The sequence below is a fragment of the Tenebrio molitor genome, chromosome 6, assembly GCF_963966145.1.
Source record: "Tenebrio molitor chromosome 6, icTenMoli1.1, whole genome shotgun sequence".
Lineage (NCBI taxonomy): Eukaryota > Metazoa > Arthropoda > Insecta > Coleoptera > Tenebrionidae > Tenebrio > Tenebrio molitor.
Genome location: NC_091051.1, coordinates 7473192 through 7500971, shown reverse-complemented (window position 1 = coordinate 7500971; position 27780 = coordinate 7473192). Strand labels below are relative to the sequence as shown.

Below are 27780 nucleotides of genomic sequence, written 5' to 3'. Positions count from 1 at the left end.
TAATACGTCCATGGTCGTAAAAAACCCATTGTTGTGGTTGGTCCTACCCATCAACTAGATAGTCACGTGATACGAGAGCACGCGTATGTTAGAAATTTAATCCGTTCCTCCGTCAGTGCGCAACTGACAAGCGAACGTGAAATATTTGTGTTGTTCGTTGGTTCAAAAGAACAATCGTGGATCGTTCGTTTTCATCATTTTTCCGTTTGGATCGGACCGAAGCGATGTGACATCACAGCACATTGGAATTAAAAAACATTTCATCTTGATAAGTGAGTAGTAGTAGTAAATTGTTCTATAAATAATGCAACAATTGTTGGAAACGGATATTAGTAAATGCTAATCCACCTCGTACGTATCTATCTGCTTAGGTAACAATTAGGTGTCTTACTGGCCGTGTTACTCCATCAAGGTTAAGTGATGCATAGAAAATTCAAATTTTTGCGAAATCAAAATTGAATTAAAATTTTGGGCACAGTTGCAGCCGAATTTGTGTTATGTCTAGCTAATCATATCTGCTCTCATTAATAAAAGGTCATCAATTAAATTTGATAAAATGTAAGGTTGATTGTTTCATTCTTGATGAATTCTCATTGTCATCTTAGCTAATTATTTGTGTAAGAGATGTCATGAATTGGCATTAATTCGTAATTGAGTTAAAATTGAAAATACAGTCCTGCAATTAATTTGAGTAGCTATAATTTTCTATAATAGTTATTTCGCGAGCCAGTGACGTCTAAGGATTAAAGTTGCACATTTAAAGTGTAATAAAAGTATCGTGACATTTAAGCGTGATGAAAAAGAATTATTTCGTGTTTACAAGATGACACTTCTAACAGCTCAACACCCACCTCGTTTGTGTAAATAGTTTTTTCCAATATTTGACTTTGAAATTCTTTTGGATTAGAGCTGTGAGGGGAAAGTATTGTCACTTATCAGAGAATAAGGAAATGTCCCAACTTCAACAACACATAGATAAAGAAAAATGTTGAAAGCTATTCTAATGCTAGATATTGGTCTGTATGAAAGTTCAAGTTTAAAATTATCCTCTGTGTTGAGTTGCGACTGGAAATAATTTTAGTTGGAGAGGGTTGTTAAGCTAAATTGGTCACTTCAGATATCGATATCTGCGTAGCCAAACGCTCAAAGATCCGCAACGAGTACTAGTGGGTGTATGAGTTATATTTTTTCTGTTGCATCACGAATGGCATTCCATGGGAAGAACAATAAATAAAAAATTGAAAGTTCCGCCGTCGACCTCGGATTAATAACAATCCAGAGAGTGCGACCGCTGGGGTGCCCACATTGCTCACTCAAGTTAGAAAAAGTCTTCTTCAGAATCTGAGTCACTCTGTGACAAGGAATTAGAATGACACACTGAGCATCTCTTCGTTGAAGCGTGTCGGCGTGCTCATTGGTTGAGCCAGTTTTTGGTGGTGGTTCCGCTAGAGGCTAGATCCTAGAAGAGATTGGCAATACTTTTTTTTTTGTTTAATTTATACATTAACTTCGAGAAAAATTTGTAGTTAGTAAAAATTTTACAACTATGTAACTTAAAAGTGCTGAATTCGGCATTTATTAAAATTAAAGAATTCAATAAAAAGCAATCAAATATTTCATAAACAAAACAAAAAACATATTTTCACTTTTGTTAAGTGCAAAATGTTTTCTTGTGATGTGTTACTTCATATGATTTTTTGTACTTGATCGCCTTTCTCATTTAAATAACCAGTGTGTCGTAATTTTTATCTAAAATGTAAAGAACATAATTTTGTTAGTTTACCGTTGAATAAAACGTCGTCAACTTGATTACTTTATTTATTTATGTAGGAAAGGATCAGATATGTTGCAACTAGATTTACAAGACGTGTACAACAGAACTTTTTAATTGAAGTTGTCATGAGGTTTTATTTATTCATTTTGTGTTGCATCATCAACTTCTAGGCCAGAATCAACTCAGATGTTACAGAACCGAAACAGTTTGATAAAATTATCAGCCGATATTTATTGATTTTACAAGATATCGTTGTGATACGATAAGATAATTACCATGGATCCAAATAAAGTCCATTTGAATGAACGTTGATGATGCAGTTGCGGTCTATAATTATGTATCGCAAAATGCATACGGGATAGTAATTAATTTAATTAGGCGTAGTACTCTGAGTGAATCTTAAGATGTGAGAAAGGTCACCGAACAGGTGTTACACATTGCTGCAAGATAGACAGTACATATTCTCAATCAATCATTTCCAGTTAGTCTTGATGTTTTATTCATGTGAATGGACGAGGCGTACATAATTATTTTTGAACGCAGCCCGCCCAAATAAAAACTCTAATGTAAATGTTTATAATCGGACGTATATATGCAGCAATAAATGGTTCCGGCCCATTCCAGTGACTAAATAAGCAGATGGTCCAATAACCGAACAGATTGCTCTGTTTAATTATTCAAGATTAAATGAGGAGGCGTAGATTTTTACGTTTTCTCTTCAATATTTGATTGTTTTGAAGTTTTACAAGTATGGATTACCTTAGCACCCCACCTGCTCGTAAACACATAATCCAGCCTTGTAATCGCAAATTAATGTTGATTCGTACTGTACTATCGCATTATGATTCACTTCGTTAGCACCGCTCGCAGCGCCCTCACGCGTGAATTAGACGCAGTAATCGACCAACTTGACAGCAAAGTGATGACGATCGCTAAAGATAAATAAATTTCGCCTAATTTTACCGCGAACTGCCTCACTATTGTTCCCGGCGTACCACCCCGGTCCCAGTGTATCGTGAAAAGTGCCTTATTTAGTGCCAGTGTGTGCGGTGAAAAACTGTCAGTTTATAGGTTATCCAAGTGTCAAGAAAGTTCAAGAGCCTCCCACTTAATGCCACCGGCTGACATTTCACAGTGAGTTCCCGAGATAATGGCCCTGTTCAGAGTACAAGCGCTGTACGACTTCGTCGGCGAGTCCAACTCGGCCGAGCTTTCCATCACCGCGGGTGAAACGTTGTCGGTGACGAGGGTGGACATCGGGGAGGGATGGTGGGAAGGCACCAACAGCCAGGGACAGTCGGGGCTGTTTCCCCAGGCGTACGTGTCGAAGTTGGAGGATTCGGCGCCCCCCAGCATCCCGCCGCCCGCGCTACCTCCGCAAGCGAGCGATTGGACACCGGGGGGCTCGCAGCAAGACGACGACTGGGATGACGAGTGGGATAACGATGACACATACAGCGAAATAGCCAACAATGCACAAAGGGAGTCCCACTACAGTAACGAGCCGAATCAGAATCAGTACAATTACGGGAGTGGACAAGTGGATAACATATCAGAAAGTAATTTTAGTGTGGATAATCGAGGGACTGTCACAAAGAAAAGTTTAAATATTTTCTCGTCCTACGTCAAGAGCGGACTAGAAAGTTACATTTTTGGTAATGTTTACTCATTTGATGCGATAACCAATCTAAACCATCTACCTTACATGAGTCAATATTGCAATGACTTTACCAGTCAATATTTGCCCAAACGAGATAACCATCTTAAACGTATTTACTTTTGTTACCACATCTGAAAATATCCCGGCCCCTTTTGTTTGGATTTTGCCGTCTTAAGATCGCAGCAGTCCCGACATCATCACAATTATTCTTCAGTTTTTAGACTTTCACTTGTTCCATTTAAACCTTCAGGTAACTGCTTTGTTGCCGTGTTTGCAATCGTGCGATAATCATTTTAGATATTTGGAAGGTGAACGATTTTGCGTAAATATTGTCACACACCAGAAATCAACCAAACATGGAGTTTTCTCTGTAACAAACTCGGTAACAAATATTGAGAATCGATCAAGGTCGCTCATATTAAATGACAACATCTGTTATTAAAGGGAAATCAAATTTACGACCGGTGTGTTGACGTAAACAATTTTCCGTAATCAACAACTACTGTTGAGAGAAAACAAGGAATTTTGTTTGAGATTGATAAGGGCAAACTGGCTCACATGCCCAAAATTGGACGTTGCGTTAATGAAAGACAAGAGTTTTGTAAGAGCCATTCTGTTTAGTCTGCATTCAAAATATTTCTGCGGTACACTCGTAAAAATTATTTTTAGCTACCGGGTGTATCAGCGTGTATTTGATTACAAAGTTATTTCAAAACACGATACAAAGGAATTTATTTACCAGATTAAATTGCTAATGGAACATTTCTTTATGAATGAAATACGGGAAAGGAGTTTCTGAAAACGAATTTTTTTTTTTTTGAAAATCGCCCGCCTCTGGCGGACATCCAATAGAAAGCTTGCATTTGATACGGTTGTCATGGCGACAACAAACATTCTCGACATTTTTGACCCATTTCCTAAAATTATTAAATGGATTTTTTTTGCATCCATTGGTTAAAGCATTTTTTCGGTTCAGTAGTTTTTACGAAAACTCCCACAATGCAGATCTGACATTTAAAGTATTTCCTAAATAATTACTTGATGTCGGTGTTTAGTTTCCGTAAATTTCGCTTATCAACTGACGCTTTTGCTGTCCTTGGGAACTAAAGCACTCGTCTGCGATTAGTGCTGATTTTGATAACAACAAAGCCATTTGTGAGCTCGTAACATTTTTCGGAAATAATTCATGTACAAAGAGGTTATAACTGATTATAACTTTGTAAATACATACTAGTTCACACCGGTACATTTTTTACTGCCAATAAAAGACGATTCTTGACATGTTTTTGAATGCAATGTTTGTCGAAGTATCCAGGATTTGACAAAGAATTTTTTTAAATTTACTAAAATTTTCACATTAAAGCCATTTTATTAAAATCTTTAGTACCTAGTAGTTTATGATGTAAGTGGCAACAATTCTAAACTTTTCAACCGCTCAAAATATTTGCCCTTATATTTACTAGATCAAGGATCACGCACTAAGTATTTATGGTGGGAAACAAGTTTCTTTCATTTCCTAAAGAAAATAAGTAAATATGTAACCTTATTTATTATAAAACTAGATTTTTGTTTAAAAGTTCTTTACTATCAGTAATGGAAATCAAGTTAAAAATATCGCGCGTTGGAAAAATTAAACCGTTAGAACACAATGTAAAGATTGAATTTCTCGCCGTTTGACACGAATGACATTTGTTTCGTGAATAGGAATCGTTAACGTTATTCTATTTTTAATGTAAAACATTGCAAAGCAAGAAAAAAAAGAAAGATTTTTTTTGGTTCGAAATTTTAGGTTAGCTGTCAACATGCTCCAATTAATCAACGCTTTAAAAAAGCACAACAACTGAAACAGATATAAGCAATAGGCGAGCCTACTACATCGCAATACACAGATTTATCGTTGTTACGCAACTCTCTCACGTCATATCGTGATCAAACAAAGTACAAAACATAATAAGAAAAATTCCCTTTCCGACAAACGTTTGAAAAAAAATCAATACATTACTTTTTGAATGAAATGGAAGCAAATACCGGATGTTATGGAAGTCCACGTAATAAATAGTTGTTTACACATCCATTGATAACGAAGTACGAAAAAAATTACTCGATTAAAATTCTCCAATGAAAAACAGTAAAAACTGTTGGTATTAGAACAGCGATTTTTCGTTTCTTCAAAAAAAACTGTAAAGTTTTTATCTCACACTCACTCATTCGTTTCAATTGATGAGCGATGTATAAAATTCGGGGTTAGAAAAATGTGTAAAAAATATTCGATTAAAAAAAATCTATAATAATTTTTCATTTTATGTAAAAAATGTTTATTTTATTTCCACCTTCTAAGTAAATGACAGTTTACAGGCATTTGTGGTAACTAAGTAAATGAGTAGTTACGGGTAGAGCCCTGTAATATTTTACAGGCTCGTAGAAGAAGAGACCTGTAATATTTTACGATGCTTATCAAAAAATAATTAATCAATAGTAGTTTATTTAATGAGTTCGTGCGTAAATTGGGCGAGTGAAACGAGCGTTTTAAAGGCCCACGAGTACCAAAAAAGGCCCAATTTACACACGAACGAGTTGAATACAAGGTTTTTTTGTTCGACGAGCCCCTTAAAGGCTCCAAATCGCTTAAAATCTTTAAAATTGGCTTGACGTTTCGTTTTGACAAATTGTGACATTTATCCAAATCCGTTCACACAGGAGAAAATTCTCAAATTCTGACAGTGTCAAACAAAAAAATAATTAAATGATTTTTGAAAAAGTTTATTACATATAAACACAAACAAATTTAACTATTAATTGTTGCAATTACATACGTTAATAATGCATTTTGATCCGTTGTCGAAAGTTATTTTCATACCGCTCTTGGGATCGAATCAGCAGAGAACCGCACTTGCACCGTTGGTAATTCCGTGGTTATTTTTTTGCACTTCAAGGAAATCGCCTTCAAAGTCTTCATCGGGCATTAAAGCCATTCTTTCTTCTCTTTCTTTTTGCAACAATTTTCACAAAACTTCTGACAGTATTTTTGTTGTTTATCTCAACACGATGTAGGTATAATTGCCTCACCGCCTTTCATTATAAAATTTTTATAAACATAAATAACAGTTAAAAAACGAAATTTAAAGGCTGAAGGTGGAAATAAAAGTTTGTATGCAACTCGCTTACCAATTAATCTTTACTGGGTTTACTGGCTCGTTCCTTACGTCACTCGTCCCACAAGTGCCAACGCGCCCGTAAAGATTAGTTTACTGAGCGCGTCACATAAATAACTATTAAAGAGTTCTCTTGGTGATTAAATTTATTACGTAACACCCGGTATAGATACACAAAGAAACAAAATTCTAAAAACTGATAAAAATATTTTCCGTATTGCTATACAGATGCAGACATTGTTTACCAGTAAATATTGCAAAAAGTTCTAAAGTTTGTTTAACATGGAAATGACAAAGCAATTGGATTGTCCTTGTTGAAGTAGTTAAAAAAATATTCCGTATAAAGCTTGTAGATAAAATAAACGTTAACATTTTATCAGATATTTATATGCACATGGGTAATTTGGCATGATTATTTATGAACACTGCCTTTGACATATTTAGAGTAACAAGAAAAATTGTTTATCCTGTTGTTGTCAATGACATCGATAATTCAAAGGAAATGAGGACAGCGTCAACCGAATATTATTACTTATTTAACATTTGATTTTGGTTACATTTTTTTTTCGTGGTGATAAAAACTATGGTTGGTAGATTTGCCCCTCTCTTTACTGTTCCATGTAAACCTTCGAATTACATCACTCAGATTCCTCCTGCCATCCTCGCCCCTCTGTTGTGCTCTCCCGAATTACGCATCTATTTTCGCCTTCGTCGTGCAGTATCGGATGGCAATTTTCAGGCACTTTGAAGGACGTCCCGCCTCACACAAGAGTGAAAATATTCCGAGAGAACGAAAACGTCTTTCGATGGGAACTGATCGCGGAGCCGTACACCGTCCAGGTGACCTCCCCCAAGAAGGCGTCGAAAATGGGTGGCCTGAAATCGTTCATCGCCTACCAATTGACGCCGTCGTTCACCGGAATCGAAGTGTCCCGCCGATACAAACACTTCGACTGGTTACACAACAGACTCTCGGACAAATTCAACATCCTGGCGATGCCGCCCCTCCCCGACAAGCAGATCTCCGGACGGTACGAGGAGCACTTCATCGAGCACCGCAGAGTGCAGCTGCAGGAGTTCGTGAACTACGTGTGCCGGCATCCGGTGTTGTCGGCGTGCGAGGTCTGGCAGCACTTCCTCACCTGCACCAACGAGAAGCAGTGGAAGGAAGGGAAGCGAAGAGCGGAGAAGGACCAGCTGGTCGGGGCGAATTTTTGTCTGTGCGTGGAGGCGCCTGACAAGGACCTGCTGGCGTCGACGATCGAGAGTAAAATCGACAACAGCATCTCGTACATCAACCAGATGGACCAGAGCGTGAAGGGCCTGATGCAGACGGCGGCGGACCAGCAGAAGAAGTGCGAGAATCTGTACAAAAGGGAGCACACGAAGGTCGGCGAGAGCTTCTTCTCGCTGGGGGTGGCGTTCGAGAACCGCGAAGGCGGACTGTTTTCGGACTTGGCCACAGGTAGAGCGGCCGGAGTGAAAGTTCAAATTAACGATCGACTGTTTCAGACATGAAGAAAATAGGGACCACCTACATAGAGATAGCGAAGTTGTACGAAGACCAAGGCAAGATCGATTGGCAGCCCCTGACGGACAAGTTGTATCTGTACAGAGGAGTCACCAGTTCCTACCCGGACATATTCTCGATGCAGAAGCACGCCGAGCAGAAGAAGAAAGAGTGCGAACGGAACTCGCAAATGTCACACGGGCAAATCACAGAAGTGCGGAAGCGCACCGACGCACTCACCTACTCGGTCTTCGCCGAACTGGACCACTTTCAAAGCGAGATGAACACGGAGTTTAAGTCAGCGATGAAGTCCTTCCTACAGGAGCAAGTCAATTTTTACAAAAACATAGTGAGCAGACTCGAGGACACGCTGAAGAGATTCGAGTGACCGGTTCCTTAGTTCTTGCCTTCGCGACTCAAAGACCACGATCATGTTTATTTCCAAGCCAAAACAATTGTGATTTACTTTTTAATTTTACGCAAATTCTATCTAATCTACATTACGTGCTGTGTATTCAAATTCCAACATTTACACTATTTTTATTTAAACAAATCTGTCGGCTATTTTGTATATGATGTGAAACGTAAGTTGTATATTTCTATATTTTGTTATGTAGGATGTAATAAATGTGCTTACACACGATGCTCGTCTCATTTCTCCCGATCTGCAAGCGCTCGAAGATTGCTGTCGTTTCCGGTGAAACTCAACCGAAAACGGAGTCACACTGGAACTAGTCGCGATGAAACAAAAGGTCGCTGTGCTATTGGAAATCGTGACCTTAAACCAGTAAGGACGTTGCCGGAATGTCAATAAGACCACTCGCTTTGACCATATCTGGCGTTAGAAATTGAACGATCAGTGTCACTCATTCATGCTCTCGACTGGAGATGAATTGCGCACTCTGGCAGGATTTCAAATATGCGAACAGATTAACATTAAAGTTTTATGACTCAACGGACTTAAAAATAGCGATTTTTTTACAGATGGAGGATAGATTCTAGTATGAGGACCACTTGGTAAAAATGAAGAAAGAGTGCTGTGGTTTGAACTTCGTCAAGAACATCCTGAACGTCTTCAACATAATCTTCCTGGTGAGTGTGATAATGGTCGTTCAACTTGTTTGTTAAATGATTTTTTATTTAACGACGTCACGCCCACATTAGCTCCTTATTTGTCAACGCTTTGTGAATACACTGAATGTTAATGAGGACGCGGCGTTTTAAGCGAATTACATAATAAATGCTGCACGAGTGCGGTTCTCACGGCTCGTGGTCAAGAATAGGCGCTCCTTGTCGGGGTTTGAGGGCCTTGCTTTTATGTGATGGGCCACCCACGCTAGCCCCGCCAAATTATAGGTTCATGCGCCGGTGTTAAATTCTTCAGAACGTTATCTCTATTTGTTCGCTTGTTTATCAGAAAAGATGTTTACGCTGGGCTCGATGCCAGCAGCTCCGACTGCTCCCCACCAAAATGGCCCAGTTCTTAGACGAAGCACCCCGCAAGAGCCCCCATTGATAAATTTCAAATTTGCAGCTCGCAGGTGTGGGTGTCCTTGGCGTTGCAATATGGACGATGATCGACAGATACCAATACGTGACGCTGCTCGCGTCCTTAACTTACCCCATCATCGTTTACTTCCTGCTGTCGGCAGGGGCCCTAGTCATCCTCGTGGCCTTCATGGGTTGCTACGCGGTTCTCAAAGAGTTCCGAATTTTACTAGTAGTGGTACGGCCCCTCGCGTCCTTGACATCGCGTGTCTCATCCGATTTTTTGCAGTACATATTTCTGCTCGTCCTCATTTTCCTAATCGAAGCCATGGTCGGGATTCTGGCCTATATCTACGAAGAAAACGTCCAAACTGAGCTGGAGATGGGCTTAAACAATACGTTCTTGACTTCGTACATGATCGACGATGACGTGACGCACGCCGTCGACTTCCTGCAAGAGAAAGTAACGAAATTGTTTCTTTTGGAAATTTGGATTAATCGCAGGTTTTAGTTTCATTGCTGCGGGGCGGTCAGTTTCACGGATTGGCAGCACAGTCGCTGGTTACAGACCCACGAGACTGACAACAAAGTGCCGGATTCTTGCTGCAAAACTGTCACGGAGAGGTGCGGCACCAGGGACCATCCCTCTAATATTAATTACACGGTGAGTTGTTTTTTTTAATAGGAATTACACAATTTAATTAATTTTTTTTGTGTGTTAAGGGGTGTCTGGATCTAATGGCCTTACACATGGAGCATCATTTGTATATTCTGAGTGCGGTGGGATTGGGAATTTGTGTCCTGCAAATATTTGGAATTGTTCTAGCGTGTAAACTGTACTTTAAGCTTAAGAATTCTTACGCCGTTGACGATCCCCACGATAGGAGGACGTTTATTTAAGAACTACTACTGTACTAATCTCTGTTTTATGTGGTGTAATCTTTCTGTGATAATTACTCAATCTTGTGCCGTGAATGTGTCAGAATGTCAAAACGTATGGGACCTTGTCATAATTTTTTTAGTTTTTCTTTAAAACGCCCTTTGTATACATTTTTTAACCAATAATGTTTCTATTTTTCTTAAGCCCGAATACCAAATATATTTAATGGTTTCGATTTAATTTTAAAACACTTTTGTTGCGTCATCTTCACCAGAAATTACTTTAAGGGTTATGTTGTTAATGTCATTACGTCAGATGTCAAAATTGCATCATATTTTTGGAGAGGAAAAGTCACAATTAATTCTTTTGAACCACCATTCATATCAATACATTATTCTATATAGGTATTTCAACTTTTAACAAAATATATTATATAATTATAAAAATGGTTAGCTGACCGTCATAATAATTTATGTATATACCAAATTCCAAACCAGAAACTGAACCAGAATAGGCTGGAACTATTTCTAGTTTTCCAACAAATTATTTTTAAAGCTTTCCACATTATTTACAAGCCGTATGGAATTTGTACATGTAATTTATTTTTGTATTTATTGTTGTAAAAGAAGTGAGACCAGGTGGGGAAAGAGTTGAATAAAAGTTGCATATGTTTGATCATTTTATCTAAACAGGACATAGACGGGGAAGTGTCGCCATAAGGGTATTTTGTTTGACTAGCAGAAGGTCAAACGTCGAACCCATACGTCTTTTTAATGGATTTCCTGCGGGATCAGTTCCATTGAGAGACAAATATGTTTCCAATCGTTTTATTTTTATAACGTAGCAAATGAATGTGTTTTTAGAAGATTTTTATCGTTGTAAGACGTAACTAATTGTAGCTGTTAGTTGTTAGTTCTTTTAGAGTGTCTAAAAAAAAGTTACATTTGTATTAGTTTTTACTAACAGTGAATTAATACAAGTTGTTATGATTCTTTATTAACTAGTCAATAAATATTACAGTCTTCTTTATTAATTCATTATCACATCGTAGACTGAAGAGAAAAGAAACATTCAAATATCATTTTTGCGGAAGATATTTCTCCATATTTTTCAAATTAACGTAGAACATATTTTCTTGCGGGGACAGTCCGACAATGATCCAAGCAAGAAAAGCCAAAATCGAACGCCACAAAGACAGATGGTTCCATTGCGTAAGCTCACTTTTTGTTATCTGGAAAAATAAACATCACAACTGTTCAAACAAGAAAAAATACTCACATTTGATATGGTCTCGTTGTCGTAAGATACTAAACCTAATTTATAGTCTATTCTGGCAGCTGAGAGGTGTACAACTAAACAAGTGAAATAGATGAGAATGACCAGAGAGCTCTTCTTGAAATGAAACAAGCTCCTCAACTGAGTTCCGTCGAAATGAGCAAAGTCAACCCTGCAATTGCACGTTTCAGTAAACTGTCAAAAAGTGCTTGGAGGAGTACTTTTCGAATACGGATATGAGACAGATGACGCAGAGGAGGTAAAAGAAGGAGACGTAAGTGTCGCTGAAGTGGGAGTAGTGCGAGATAAATTCGCTGTCTTGAACGTAGATATTGCTTATTATGTACAGCCAATGTCCAAACGCTAACCCTCCAAGAAGACCGTGACACAGGGTGGTCAATCTCATCCAATATTCTTGAAACGGAATTGCCAGTTCCAACGGGTGATATGTCTGAAATCTACAACAAATCTACAATACTCTAGGTACTCACTTTGTGCGTCCTACTCACTTTTTCCCAGGTGTGTCATCCTCAAAATCGTAAGCACTCTGTCTGTTCAAATTATTGGGCTTGCTCACAGCCTCAAACTTGTTCTTCTTTTGTACGTAGACCTTGTCCGACCTCTTCGGACTCTTCTTCACCTTCTCCACTTTACTGAACTCTTCGTTATTTTCAAAAACATCATCCTGCAATTCTTCCAGCGCAACCGTCACGTCGTTCCTCGGCTCGAACTCGTCGTCCCGTTTCTTGTGCTTGCGTTTCCCTGTAGTCGGCGACGACTCTCGCTTCTTCTTCTTGCTCTTCTTCTTCTCTTTGGGGATCATCATCTCTCTGCTGTCGCCGATTCCGATTTCCGAATCCACGTGTCGTTTTTTCCTGGACTTTGATTTCTTCGTCGAGGCGATGATCTCATCTCCCTCTCGACTGGTGTACAAATCTTGGATCACATTGTAGGCGTTCATCTCGTCGGTATCCATCTGCCCGTACTCCCTCCGTTTCTTGTAGTGCTTCCTCTCCTCGGGACTCAACAATTCTAGATTACCTGACAGCTCCTCCGGGATTTTCTCGTCCTCGTAGAAACTTAAACTTTGGGGTCTGGAGTCGGTGAAATGTGAATGTTTGTTGGCATCTCGTTTCATTTCGCTCTCGATCAGCGACAGGATTTTCGAGTTAATCTGCGATTCTTCGTCCACGGAAATCTCCCTGCTTGGTGTGTTGGTGCTGTAGTTGTCATTTTTGTCTTCGTTTCTCGGTTTGGTCTTCTCGTCGGAACTGGTGTCTGATTTTACGGTTTTGTGTACTTGAGCCACGGTTTCTTGTTTCATCTCCTCTTTGTGCTTGTGTTTACGAGGACGTGTTGACATTTTCGTGCTCATTTTAAACTAGACGCGGCGATCGATTTTTCGACGCCCGCGCGATAATCGCCCTCTGTTTGTGTTCAACACTCTCCAATCAAGGAACTACCAAAATTTCACAAACTAGTATTGTTGCACACATTTTGGACGACTTTGCAATGTTTCTGGGGCCTCTAATCTACACATCACTCTCTGGATGAGGGTGAGATTTGGCGTGCCCCGAGGGTGGACGCGCGCAAGACTGGAATGGATTTTCAGAGTCTGCGTCATTTGGGAAATCAAATGTGACCTGTTGAACTTTGCATTCCGAAATTGGAATAGAAATCGTTATTAATTAAAGGTTTTTTGACGTGAAAGGTCAAAATGAGTACTGTTGGTTGCCTAACCTGCAGGTACCAGTACTATATTTCAACTAGTATTAAGGATTGCCTAGCAGGAAACTATTCGTTTTGTGTTACGTTACAAGGATAATTATCAACTCTAGCATTTTACCAACATGTGGACGTCCTTGTCGAACCGGTTCGCTTACCGCACGACCGCACCATATAACAAAATGTTGATCTGCTTTCATATATCCATTCTCGCTTCATTTTATTTTCCGGTATTTTTTATGCGATACAACCTTGAAAGTTCTGTAACAAAATGTAATCAATCGATTAAAACCGCAATTCGTAATAGTAATTACAGCGAAATCTAAATTTAGTTTGATGAATTTCAAATGTACGTAGGTAATGGTTGAGTACTCGTCAGAGAGGGAGTGGGAGATTCTGTGATACACTCTCATTATGTGTTTAATTTTTTACAGAAAATTGCCACATGATTGTTGGATCTCAGGAAATAAAAATAATTACAAGCTGGTAAAAATAAGAATGACGAATATTTTCATTCTTGTTCGCAAGAAAACAAAAATGAGTGTGATAATGGAAAAGAGAAAATAAACAGTACGTGTCGAATAAATTTGTTTTATTGGGAATTAAGTAGAAGAAAGTTACTTCGGTAGCGCGACGAGGGAAACATTTCAGAGAAAAAAATTGCGTTATAGTATTTAATGAAAAAAATTGTTTTTGTGGGACTTGAAAGAAAACAGATTTTTAAGAGTTTTTTTTGTTTTTACCATTATCCCCACAATAGAATCATTGTGCAAATCATAGAATCGAAAAAACATCACGGTAACATTCGTAGAAAACGTTTGAGAAAAATAGATTTAGAAAGTAAACCAATGGCGATGCATAATAAAAAAAAAACCAGATGACGTTAGAAGGAAGTTTTAGGAATGACTGGATTTTAATTAGCAAAATTAAAAAGTGAATTGAAAGTCCTAGTTTAAAAAATTACTGTTATATGAAAGAAATTCCAGTTCAGGACGACACAACTGCAGAATTCTTTAGAATAATTTGGAACGAAATTTTGTTTTATTGCTCTAGAACGTTATTATCCTGAAGAAAGATATGATTTCATTGTTGACTCGCAGTAAAATATCATGTGTTTAAAAACTGAATAAATTAAATGTATTTGAAAGAAACAGTAAAATAAAGGTATAAAACATTTTATTGATTTATTATTAGTAATTATGTAATAGGCACAACTAAAGAGATAAACAATTTATTTTGCATTTTAAATACACAGAACTAGTTATATTTCAAAGGAAATGTACCTACCACAACAAATCAGAAAGAAAGAAAAAATAAAATTTGTTAATTTGAATTTTTTAAATGTGTTAAATTTTCAGACTGGTTTTATTAAATATAAAAAAATAATTTTCGACATTACTGCTATAAAAGGCAGATAAGAAATACTTTAGGTACAATCTTCGTTCTAAATTCATACTAAAAAATCATTTAGTATGCATATTTTTTTAAAGACAGTAAGATCTTTAATTCGTTATCCTAAAGTGTTCCATAAATTTTTAATTCACTGCTTTGGTAGATTGATTTTTAAATAGCAAAGCCATTTATGGACTACTGTAGTAGTAGTATTGGTTTTAGCATTATCTTGCATATTCGAATGTCTAATGCCAAGCATAGAAAAAGACAAGTTGACCATGCTGCAAAATCTCCATATAAATCTGTCAACAAGAGAAATTAAATAATTAAAGAGGTCCTTTTCAAATCAAATTATGTATAAAAAAATCTCATTTTCTCATTTTTTATGATATTTACAAAATGAGAAGGTTGAGTCAGTTATAATCAAAATTAATTAAAAATTTATTTAAATTAAGTGCACCTGGCTTGAGTCTGGTACTTCTAAATTACGAAATCTGTCCATAGAACATATTTTTTTAGCAAATGACTACATTCTCGTTATTTATGTGTGACCATGTCCTACAATTTTCAACTTGAATTTAATTAAGATAATTTAATTTGCGCGTGTTTTGTTCTGGGACACACCCATAATAAGTAATAAATAACCTAGGTAGACAACTGTACAAAAAATGATAATTCCAAACGACTGAATTTAAATTATTACCTAAAACACACTCACCCTGTAAAAAATGTTTCATAGTTCTGCTAGTTCTGTGGTTTTTGGGGAACAAATCTCAAAATATATCTTTAGGTGCTAGTATGGGGTGAAGTAATTTTTGAAAAAATGTTCAACAGTTCAACTAATTCATTTACTTTCTAATTAGCCATTTGCGTACTTACAAGAGAACATCATTTAAATAATTATCGCCGACTTATTGTTATTATGACTAAGTGGGTCCGATAAAAGATAATTAATTAGTGAAAGAGCAAACAATAACTGGGAGTTGTTGCGAAGTGAGTACACGGTCGTTAGGTGCTCTCGATAATTTTCCACACAGAAGGGTACGTACCCAGCGTGTTATAATTTTTTCGCGTGATTTTTCCGAAACATGACGCAACAAATTTGATTCTTGTCGTCACGACAATATGGAGCATCCGTATGCGTGGTGGTACTCTACAAAATCCGCTAAAAACCACTTAAAATAATGAATTCTTTTCGCATTACACTTTTGGTACCACACAGCGCCATCAGCAGCTTTCTTTTCAACATGTCAAGCATATTGCATTAGCTTTCTCATTGCTTTTTACACATTTGACGTCACAATACCTAATTTGAACCACATGTTGTGTGTAAATAAAACCATCATACCGCAAGCCTAAAAACCATAATCTCGCATTTACGTTATTTACCGACGTCATCCCGATTGTCAGATGCGACCATCCAAATCGGAAATCGACGCACCGGTAGTGCGCTCCAACAATCCGGCTACATTTTCTATTCAAATTAAGCCATTAGAGTCGCGTTTTATTGGCGCGGACATTACTTAGCACGCCGTTAAGAAATGTCACAATAAATTTCAACAATCAAAATGCGGAACTGGACGTTTTTATAAATAAATCGGTGCGTGATTAATTGGAATCGCACTCTACTACATACATACATTTGCGTAGTACGCTCTGTGGATAGAAAAGATTTACATAATGACATAATAGGGCATTCCAAGACACAAACAATAGTTTTTAATTTTATGCAGACAATAGTCACTGGTAAATCCGACAGATGCTACATCCATATATTACATCTTGGAGGAATTGAGTGGTTCGATGCGAACGTGTGGATTTCCGAAAGGGAACCAAAAAGTACCACTGGAAGGTGTCAAGATGCAAATTTAACGGAAACCAGCGAAACGTGTTGGAGATTTTATTTGTATCTCTAGCCCACACAAATATTTGCACGTTTCGGTGCAGATTTTTGTTTGTTTAACCTGCAAGTCAAATAATCAAAGAGAATAGTGTGTTTTCCTGGTGGGTAACACTGGACAGTGCATTAGAGTCCCTTAACACGTCATAAAGTAAATGAGAAAGACATACACAGCATCACTCGATACACTGTAGCAGAGATAAAATTTCCATTTGATTCGCACAATATTCAGAGATGTGTAGAATGGAATTTAATCCAAAACTAGAACACTATGATAAACTACTAAAATAATTTTATGATAATGACCTGATTACTAACAACACATTTTTTTCTGCTTTACGTCTTAGTGGGTCAACTATCTTACACTTTTTTATACTATCTCTTCGCCCTTAAGAAAACAAAAATTTTGTAAACATTCCATCGGGACACGTTGACACTACGACATTAAACACATTTTGGTGACCTTGGTCTCGCCGGAAATAACATTAATTCTTGATTTTTAAGTCGAGCTGTTGCATATTAAGTACATACTTAATGCATTGTAAATATCTGGGAAATTTTGATTTTGACATATGGTTACATAATAATTTTTGACTATATAAAAACTTAATTTGGTCATAAATGTCAATATTAGCTGACGTAAAGCCATTCAAGAAATTTACATATTGAGAGTAATACCATGTCGAGTCATAAGTACTACGGCGGCTAAAAATTTTTAGCCGTCACTATCTTGACATTCACGTAAAGTGTAAATAAACCTTTAGGAACCGTAACCCCACTTTTGATTTTTGTCATTTTGATATTATTGTTATTCTGCAAATCAATTTAAACTGTTTACAGCTCAGATATTCCAAAAATCCGACATGAATGAACAAAATTAGAGCAGAGGTACTATTGCGGGCAAAAAAAGTGGGACATCAACGTCATTGTCTTGACTTTTAATGTGAAATAACCCTTACCTGATTCTAACCCTATTTTGAATTGATTGACGTTGTCATTAAGTATTGTAGGTTGTAGGGAATGATGTAAGTAAGCACGTAGTGAATGTTTATTTAATGCAAAGTTCCAATCAAAATCTACCTTTATCAAAAGAAGAGAGTATTTGGAAACGGAAAATAGGAATATGAAATAAATTTTTAAACTGTCAGCTGGAATAGTGTCAAAAAAATGACAATAAAGCTTGAACTACATCGAATTTTTCAAAACTGACAGAAATTTGATGTCCCACTTTTTTTGCCCGCAATAGTACGTTCTGTGTAGTAGAAAATGACAAAATAATTTCGAGTTTTGAAATTTACCACCCAAAAAATACCAATCATAATCAAGACGGTAATCATAATGACAATAAAGTATGGATTACAATTTTTTTTTGAAATGACAGAAAATGACAGCTAACATTTTTTGGCCGCCATAATATCATACCAAAGATTTTAAAATTCACTCACTCAAAAACTGCAAGAAAATCAGTAATGAAGAATCAGGAATGGAAAAAAAAAACTTTAAGCGCGTAGTAGTTTGTTAACATCTACATCAGATGGGGTTAATTTTTTAGTTCTTAATTCCTTAACCTTCAAAAAATAAAATTTTGTAAAACTAAGTTACAAACTGACGTTACGACATTAAAACTTTGTGACCACCTTGCTTTCGCTGGAAATTTAATTATTGCTGTTGAATTGGAACAAAAAGCTTTTGTTCGACACTGTCAGAATTTGAGAATTTTCTCCTGTGTGAACGGATTTTGATAAATGTCACAATTTGTCAAAACGAAACGTCAAGCTAATTTTAAAGATTTTAAGCGATTTGGAGCCTTTAAGGGATTCGTCGAACAAAAAAACGTTGTATTCAACTCGTTCGTGTGTAAATTGGGCATGCCAAAAAAAGCTCAATTTACACACGAACTCGTTAAATAAACTATTTAATTGCTAGAAAAAATTTCATTTTGTTTCTAATCTGTCTAATTTTAGATGCAAATGTTAATATTAGCTTATTTGAAGATAAATCTGCATATTGAGAGTACCGTGTTGAGTCGATAGTACCAGAAATAGAATATTTTGAACTCATACAGAAACTGCAAAATATTATTCGGTTTTTAAAATGATCTATGCAAGTGTGTACGGTGTGCTATTTAAAAGTCGAAGATTTAGATCACGTCTTACGAAACTAAAAATAATATAAAAATCTTATTTTGTGCAGAAAATAGTTTATTAATCGCTATATCAAATGATTACTTCTGTGACCTACACCACATAGAAAAAATGTACCGTTTTGATTCGTCAGAAATAAATTTCTTGATTTTTAAGTGGAACTGTTCTATATTTAAAAAAATATATTTTTTGGAAAAATTTTGGTTTCCCACATTAATATTTTTAGTTTATAAAATATTTGACTAGTTTCTAAACAGTACAGAGTTAAAAACTAATTAAAAATGTCTGTTTGCTGGTTTTAAGACATTTAAAAAAAATGCGAATTGGGAATAGTGCCATGTCGAAAACTTTGAAGTTTAACCAACAGAAACCACAAAATATTTTTTGTTTTAGGAAATATATAATAGTTATTTAAGATATAAGTGTAAAAAGTTATCCTTTATTGCACGAACGGGTTTAAAATACGACCGAGGTACGAGGGAGTATTTTAAAAGATGTGAGTGCAACAAAGGAACTTTTTACACGTATGTCTTACAACATTTTATCTACGATCGTGAGATCACACAGGTTTCAACATAAATTTGTATAAAATAATTCATTGGTTCAATATTTCATAAATAACCAAAGTCGTTTGAGAACCACGTCGTTTAGCAACCTAAACAATGTTTCCAACAAATTTGATTGTTGTATTCTGACAGTTCTGTGCTATAAAAACGAAAAATCGTGCTCTATAACTTTTAGAGAACGATTCCGTCAGTTTCTCTAAACGTCAACTTTGACAACGATTTTTAGTGCAAAAAGTGCCTACTTTTTACGCGATCGTAGATAAATGTATAAAGCCTTCTGTATAAGAACTTTTTAAAATTTTGATATCGCATAATGATGTCTATTATAAGGATTTTTGCCACAAGTAAGGAACCAAGACGAGTGAGAAATGGAGAATTAGTCAATATACATATTCAGAAAATATTTATTTCCACCGTTATGAATTAGAGCCTTGTGTAAACTGAAGATATCTTAACAGTTTACTCAGTAACTATAAATTTTTAAGTCTTTTGTAAATATTGCTCTTATTCATTGATGCTTATGTGGAAAATATTTATTTCTCATTTTTTATCTGTTTAATCTACATATACAAAAATACCGCAAAGCTTGTCGAAATTTTTTAATTCAGTCTTGATCAGACATAAAATCTAATCGATACCATCTGCGATGAAATCTCCACAAAAAATATAATTTACAGTCCAATTATTTGAATAGCTGATGGCAACCAGTCGCGTTTTATGACTTCTTTTGGATCAGATCTGACAAAAAATGGACCATCGTAAAATCTGCTAAACAGTTCTGCTATCTACTCCTCTAATCGAGTGGTATTTCGGTGGCATTTATCTCTGCATTAAAAATTTTTTTCGCTGGTCGGAAATTAAACCGCATTGTTTAAATACTTGGTATTTGCACGGTTCGAATTAACCAGAACCAGAAAAATTGAAATGTTGAAAAAAAAAATAAATGGAACTTTTCGCACGTAAGTGTATCATGATCGAGCACCGAAAGGGCAAACCACAAGACAATTTATGCAGCCACATAACAATTATCTCAGACACGATAATAGCATGGCGAGCTAGTCAAGTCGGCTGTACACTCAAATCTTTCACTTGTTTCTTGGAGGAGAGAACCAAAGTAGGCCGTGAAGAGCAGTGCCAACATTGAGTCGATAGCGATCGTTGAGCACGGTACGTTTCGCGCTTGCTTAACAATTTTTTGAAACGAAAGGCCAAAATAGAGCCGAACCGACGCGATTTTTCACAAATTCGACTCGACAGTCGACGGATGTAGGATTTGTTCGGATTTTTGTGCGTTTTGTGCCCCACAATATGGTCCAACTTGCGAGGAAACCAGACATTGAAGAAACGGTGAGTGGAATTTATTTTTTCGAACGTGCTCAAATTAAACTCAGCGTCTTATCAACCTGTTTGTGGTACGGACGAGACCCTGAGGTCGCGGTGTTGAGTAAAAATTATCAATGGACCCCGATAAGGGGCTTAATTTTGTTGCTATGTATTCAAGTGCTGTTTAAATTCGGATCGGCATATCTCTCAGAGCAAATAAGACGAAATCGCAACACGGAGAAGATGATGTGGCACAATAAGAGTCTCCCCTGGTGCGGCGATTTTGCAAAAATTTGAAATTGTCGCCCCAAACGCGAAGGCCGCGGCGGAATTTTCCGATAAATTGTTAACAGTCCTGACTGTCGATTAAAATGTAAATTGCAACCGTCCATAAACAACTGGCGGCAGATAATGACTATATTTATTACCTCAGTCGAATAATTACGTTTTAATTGGAACAAAGGATGGAGGTGTGTTGTTACGCAAGACGCGTCTATCTGCGAGATTTTGATCGTGATTCAATGGTTCTTGGTAGACCTCGAGAGTCAAGACCAATTGTGAAACCGAGATAAAAGTAAGATTCTTTTCGAAGTGACCACTTTCTCTCGGTGACTCACGCGATTTGGTCAATGTGGCTCGATGGTTCGGTACCGTCGTGGGAGCAAGTTCCCGTGCAACGAATCCCGAATTCCGAAATTGTTACGAAACTGGTGAGAGGCAGTCGGATCACGTCTCGGAAAAACCAAGTCGCCTTCGCTGGACGAGCCTCCTTGTCCAAAATGGACACGTGTCCAGCCGGATTTTCCAGAGAGAGTCGTGGTGCATTTGGGAAGAGTTGTGCGCGGTGCTAGTCGAGCCCCAAGAGGTGAGACTAATTACGAGCAAATTAAAATTCACATCTAGGTAAGAATCGCGAATCCACACATTCGGTGACGTAATAGTCAGCAATGAAATTTCCGAGTAACAAAGGTAGCAGATACGCGTAGCAATGATCCCGAAAAGGATAAAAGCGTGACGTAGCACGTTCCTTGACAATGCAGTGAATCGAGGATATTTTGACCAAGGTGAACCAAAAGATAGATAGAGAGGGAGCATTCCGAATTTTTAGATGTTAGACTAAGAAAGAAGAATGTTAGTTTGGTCCGTGGTTCGGTTTTGTGCACATCTTAGGTGCGTGCGTGTGCGTGAGGTGATTTTTTTGGGTGACTCTCGAGGGCCGAAAGGGCGTGAAGGATGAGGAGGGATGATGATGATAATTGAAACGTTTGGTCCGTAGATGTACTCCGAAAAGTGAAGCGAAAGCAAGGTCATCTTTGTAGACCATTCATGTAGAACATTTGCAAATTTAACAAAAATATTCCACTGCCTAAAAGAAATCATCCAGTCTGGTCATAGCCGTCACGCTCTTAACCCCTAATGTCATCGACACCTCCGCGTCCGTGCTCTCAACTAGACTAGACTTAGTTGAGATGAGATAACAGCAGAAGGTGGCGAGTGTGGTGAACTGACGGACACGTGTACGTACCTAGGTTTAAGAGATTTGTCTTCTGGGGGTGGTCTCGAGAGCGGCAACAGGTTGCGGAGGGGTCGCGTTCGCTGTACGTGCGATGTTTTACGAAAATGTAGGCTACATTGTTTTTCTTATCTAAATTTAGCCGGTTTGCGCATAAATATAAAGTAAAATAAACAATGGCAGATGGCTTGAACGTCAATGCAAGAAAAATCTTCATGACTAAGAATAATCGTCGCTTTCCATAAAATATCCCGCGGGGTCCGCGCGCCTCCATAAGTTTTTGCGCTCGAACAAGGTATGTTGTTTGTATCCTTGGCGATTTTCCTAAAGAATCAGGATGTGACATTTTTATCGTGGATATTTATAGCGTCGGTAGCAGATTTATTATTAATTAATTAAAACCGACGAAATCGCTTCGAGACCAGATGATTCATATTCAATTAAGATGAGCGAAGACATTTAACAACATAACGATCAGGAAATGTGTACAATCGACCTCGACCAAATTGAACCTTAAGCGCACACTCGCTAAGACCGCTGTAAGAGATCACCGGCCTCGCGATTGTAATGTCATATCTATTTTTGGGTACCGTTCTCTTCCAATTAACTCTACCTGGCCCGGGAAAAAAATCGCAATTGATTGACAACGACCGATCTGTTGCAGATGCCACAAACTGTTCCATCAGCCGGGTTCACCCCGCCATGTGACTACACCAACTTCGCGGAGAACTTCGACTTGTCGCTCCTGCCCGGCGGCGAGCAGCCCGTTTTGGCGTACGCACCGCCGCCGCTGCCGCCCGAGAAGCCGCAGCCCAAGATCTACACCACGTTCTACCCCGACTCGCCCGAGCAGGAGGACTTCCGTCCGGACTTCCAGACGCTGTTGGTGCCCGACGAGGAGAAGCCGCCGGCCAACGTCTACTTGGAAGTCCCGCCGATCCTCTCCCCCAACTCGTACCGGCAGTCCAGCGAGGCCAACTTCTACCCCAGCTCGCCGGAGTTGTCGCTCTACACGCCGTCGCCCAACTCCCTCTACTCCCAGTCCCCGGTCGATGATTTTTTCCAGTACGTCAAGAAGGAAGCGTACCCACCGTCGCCGTACCCGTACAGGATCAAGGAGGAGAACTTTTTGTCCCCTTGCGGATTCTCGTCACCGACGAGTCCGGCGACGAGCTACTCAAATCTGTCGTCACCAGAACAAATAAACATACAACAAGCCGAGACCACCGACGTATTAGAGTTGCTGGAAAACACTGTTCTGGATAAACAAATCAAGCAAGAGAGCACCGTAGATTTCGGCAATATCTTGAGTAGCTTCCAAGATTCGGAAAGCTTGAGACGCCTGCTCGGGGAGGACTTCAAGGAGGCGCAGACCGTCCCGTCCAAACCCAAAGACCACCAATTGCTGAGGGAGGTGTTGCGCGACACCAGCTTCCAGAAGAAGTTCAACATCAAGCCGATCGACTTCGGCTTCATCGGGGGCGACATCAAGATGGAGGAGCCCGACGAGAGCGCCCAGCGCGACCTGATGAGGGAGAACATCGAGCCGGTCCTCAGCATGGCCATCGAGCAGATGCGGAAAGACGTGGACACGACCTGCGCGGCGCTCGGTATATCTCCCGGTGAGTCTTTAGCAATCGACGACTCCACCCAAGATTTTTTCACGAACAATGGTTTATTTATCTATCGCAACGAACCGGTGACCTTGCGATTACCACACCTCGCATTCTATAAGAAGTACAGATGAATGCTGATAATTGTGCGAGCGTAACACATGACGTTTCGGATATCGCCATCCAGTTGTGTAGGTGAATGTGGAATAGTTTAGCATTGTAATTCCGTCTTTAAAATCGAACACTCCTGAAGGTTAGTGCTTAAGGAGTGTCCAGAACGCTCGACTTTTTCGCCTAGAACCGGTCCGCTTGTTTTGACGATTTTCATTAAAATCGACGCCGACTTTCGATGCCTTCCGATTCGACTGTCTATTTTTAATTTAAGACCACTTCTCGTTACTCCTAGCATTCCATTCTATTTTTGACCATTTCTCTCGATAAACAAGAGAAATCTGAATACCGTTCGAGTCGGTTTCCACCAGCTTTGATTTTTCTCGCCGCGTGAAAGTAAATATTGATCTGAATGCATTTATTAGCGTTTTTTGGAGTCGCACTGGCCTTAATTGCGGCTTTTGCAGATCCCACGCAGTGGAGCGCCGCGGAGGTGCTCTCCTGGCTCCAGTGGACTTCCAGACAGTTCAGCCTCCCCGATCCGGTCCCCGACCAGTGGGACCTGAACGGGACCAGCTTGGCCGCCTTGTCCGAAGAAGATTTCACAAGACGATCTCCTCAGGTTGGTACTCGTTCCTCCTATCGGATACAGTTTTACTTTCATGTGTCTTGACATGGAGTGCTGAAAAATTTAGGTCGTCACCACTAAGGTGAACATAACGGTTTCGACGACGCGACTCGCAAACAACACCGACCATCGTCAAACAGCAGACTTTCCGAGCAAATTGCTAATGATTAATTTTAAAGCGTGCGTAATTGCGATTATGCCGTAAGAATTAGTCACTCTGTGGGAAACTTGTGGCGATTGTTGGTGTGTCATCGCCGAGGTTTCACCTTTAACCGCTTAATTGAAAACTCTTGTACTGAGGGAAACTGCGCTCCTGGGGCAATGTCGTCGGGCGTCCTTTGCGGGTGCATCCGAAGGGGGGCACCGACGGGTCATCGCTCAAGAGAAAGTCTTCCAACTGACCCACTTGACCAAATAAAAAACATGGAATGTGTTTTAATCGTACAATAATTACCTACACCGTCCGTCATTAATTCGGTCATTCTACCTAGCATTGTGATCCGAAGACGTACCTGTTTGCCCGCTCGTTTGTATTCCTCGTCTAGCATTGACCTTTCGATCTTAGAATCCGACGACGAGCCTCGAATATTTATTAACATGGTCCGTGCGCTTTCAGGGCGGAGTCATCCTCCACGCGCAGCTAGAAATATGGAAAGCCGCCTGCTCGGAGGAAGATCTCAGCATGAGTTGGCAACCGGAAACGGCGTCCAGCAACGCATCCAGTGGGGACATGTCGGATGGTAAGTGGAATTTTTGCGAAAGACTATTTTGCAACTCTGGAAACCCCCAATTTCGACAGCGAGTTAGCACCTCCGCTCCTCAAGGTCGCAGCGAGGACGCTCATGTGAATTTTAAAAACCAACAAAAGGACGGATTTTCCGCAAAATAAAATGCGATCATGTTTATTATACCCGAATTTGAACGCTCGCCCGGCTCCTCTTCGTCGGCGTTGGAGATTTAAAGTTTAAACATTAAAAACAATATTTATGGAAATTGCTGTTTCCAGTTTAACGCCAGCCCAAATCGGACAATGGGTTGGTCGAAAAACTCGCCAAACAAGAATCTCGACTTAACGACTCAACTTTAACCTTAACGAGTTACATAAATCCCGCTTGCGGACCTCCCGGTCGGAGCAAATCCACCAGTTGCATTCGCGCGACCCTTGTGAAGAATGTGAAAGGTTAAAAAGACACGCACGTTTCTCGCCACATTTGCTCGCTCCCGTTTGCTCAATTCGTATCGATTAGACTGGTCGCCCTTGAAAGCGCGACTTCTCTCTTGCGTTGCTTTTACCGATGGCTCGTTTCCAGACGATGATGAAGAAGCGTCTTCATCTCAGGCCGATCCGACCAGACCCACGACGTCGCGATCCGGAGGCTCCCACATCCACCTGTGGCAGTTCCTGAAGGAGCTGTTGGCCTCGCCGCAGACACACGGTTCCTGCATCCGGTGGTTGGACCGCTCGAAGGGCATCTTCAAGATCGAAGATTCGGTCAAAGTGGCCAGGCTCTGGGGGAAGAGGAAGAACAGGCCGGCGATGAACTACGATAAACTGAGTAGGTCGATAAGACAGTACTATAAAAAGGGCATCATGAAAAAGACCGAGAGGTCGCAGAGGCTGGTCTACCAGTTCTGCCATCCGTACAACTTGTAAGATGTAGTGTACATAACCTTATTTATTTTTATTTTGTTACGGGGTTAATGCGGGGTGGTGTAGGACTTCGTTTGCGTTTTGAAGTTATCAGAATGCAAATGAATTTGGTCATTTCGTAGGGTATTACTACGAAAAGTTATTTTTTCTTAATTGTAAATAATCGTAAAAGCAAAGGAAGGTAATTTCCAGACATTTTGATATAATTTAAGTAAAATATTTGCCGAACAGTAGGAATTGATGGGAGGGATCACTCGTGTCGACTCCGGTGATGGTCTGAAGCTCGAGCGAAAGCTTTGGAAGCTCGACTTGACTCCGGCCGACACTTGTCTTCCGAAATTTCGAAAATCGGTGATTTTGGTCCCATATATCTATGATATATTAAAGTTAGTAAGTTCTATGAACACATTTATATTTTTAAGAATGTAATACTCATGAGCAAATCCAATTGGTGCACAGTTGTAGCACGTGCTACGTGCTGTGGTTAAGTTAAGATTTTATATAACACGTGTTAATTTTAATTTATTGTTATTTGTTCAAATAGCTTATTCTATAACATGTTACAGATTGTAATTTTATCAGTTATATCTTGTATAGATACTTTTAATAAAGTTTATTTCCAAAATTGGTTTTTATTTAAAAAAACAAAATAGTGTGTGCTTAAGACCGCACGACAGAAGCGAAAACTTCTATGATTTTAAGTAATATGTTCCTGTTCTATAAAAAAATATACCTATTATTATGGATGATAGTGCTTACTTGGAGGAATAAGGAGCAAGGCATAAATAATTAATATTATTTAAATCCAATGCTGTTTTTAAATAAACATCAAAAATCTGTATTTTTTAATAGAAACTGCAAATACTTCGCTTTTAGAGGTACACTCTGACAAAATTTGTGAGGTTAGGTTTGGATGTTTAAGTTTTATTTTCTTGACGATGATATTGAACAGAACACAAGTTTTCATAGCAATACCCTGTATTATGATAATTTGTCCATTTTCCTCTTCATATTTTGCTACACAAATTTTTCCAATAGATGAATTGTTGAAGCCATATAATTGAGAATCATGTACCTATTAAATCCTAAATTCATCTGTAAACTTACAATATTTGTCGTGTATTTATCGTTTATTTTATATAAAACTATACAGGGTATTTCACGAGTGATAATAAGCCTGACGGAATAATAAATTCAACCCACAATGCATTTTCAAAAAAAGCCGGACATTTTAATGACAGTAGCCGGCTTTTTTCGAAAATATAGTGTGGGTTGCATTTTAAATTACATCAGGCTCATTATCACTCGGAAATATTCTGTATATATATACAGTTACTCCTGCAGCTCTGCACTGAGGTCAGTCAGGTCACAACGTTCAATGAAAATTTAAAATTGACAAATGACGTTGATTGTTTTTCGCTCGCTCCGCTAAAAAACTCGACTCCCTTGATTTTAGCTTGCCGTGTCGTGCTGCG

The 27780-nt window shown here is 38.7% G+C and overlaps 4 protein-coding genes across 8 annotated transcripts; 3 read left to right on the top strand and 1 right to left on the bottom strand.

The window, feature by feature from the left end:
• Positions 1-102: 102 nt before the first annotated feature.
• Positions 103-11489, top strand: LOC138133856 (CD151 antigen-like). The gene is made up of 6 exons (XM_069051829.1): positions 103-272; positions 9081-9188; positions 9631-9822; positions 9874-10047; positions 10096-10248; positions 10308-11489. Exons 2-6 carry the CDS (start codon positions 9120-9122, stop codon positions 10482-10484), a joined length of 765 nt encoding a protein of 254 aa, XP_068907930.1. The 5' UTR covers positions 103-272; positions 9081-9119; the 3' UTR covers positions 10485-11489.
• Positions 2612-8737, top strand: SH3PX1 (sorting nexin 33-like protein SH3PX1). Of its 2 annotated transcripts, none has more exons than XM_069051827.1 (3): positions 2612-3333; positions 7326-8051; positions 8099-8737. In XM_069051827.1, exons 1-3 carry the CDS (start codon positions 2925-2927, stop codon positions 8482-8484), a joined length of 1521 nt encoding a protein of 506 aa, XP_068907928.1. In that variant the 5' UTR covers positions 2612-2924; the 3' UTR covers positions 8485-8737. The 2 variants fall into 2 exon arrangements, with proteins under 2 accessions (XP_068907928.1, XP_068907927.1); XM_069051826.1 differs by having other exon boundaries at positions 2615-3429.
• LOC138133855 (transmembrane protein 237B) lies at positions 11387-22484 on the bottom strand. The gene is made up of 5 exons (XM_069051828.1): positions 22315-22484; positions 12249-13725; positions 11961-12197; positions 11743-11911; positions 11387-11695 (listed from the first exon to the last, which is right to left on the bottom strand). The coding sequence occupies exons 2-5, from the start codon at positions 13112-13114 to the stop codon at positions 11543-11545; spliced, it is 1425 nt and encodes a 474-aa protein (XP_068907929.1). The 5' UTR covers positions 13115-13725; positions 22315-22484; the 3' UTR covers positions 11387-11542.
• On the top strand, positions 20505-26930 carry Ets98B (DNA-binding protein Ets98B). 4 transcript variants are annotated; one of them, XM_069051822.1, is made up of 5 exons: positions 20505-20813; positions 22967-23924; positions 24494-24648; positions 25271-25394; positions 25965-26930. In XM_069051822.1, exons 1-5 carry the CDS (start codon positions 20775-20777, stop codon positions 26306-26308), a joined length of 1620 nt encoding a protein of 539 aa, XP_068907923.1. In that variant the 5' UTR covers positions 20505-20774; the 3' UTR covers positions 26309-26930. The 4 variants fall into 4 exon arrangements, with proteins under 4 accessions (XP_068907923.1, XP_068907926.1, XP_068907925.1 ...); XM_069051825.1 differs by lacking the exon at positions 20505-20813 and adding an exon at positions 20890-21654; XM_069051824.1 differs by lacking the exon at positions 20505-20813 and adding an exon at positions 20890-21692.
• The last annotated feature ends 850 nt before the right edge of the window (positions 26931-27780 follow it).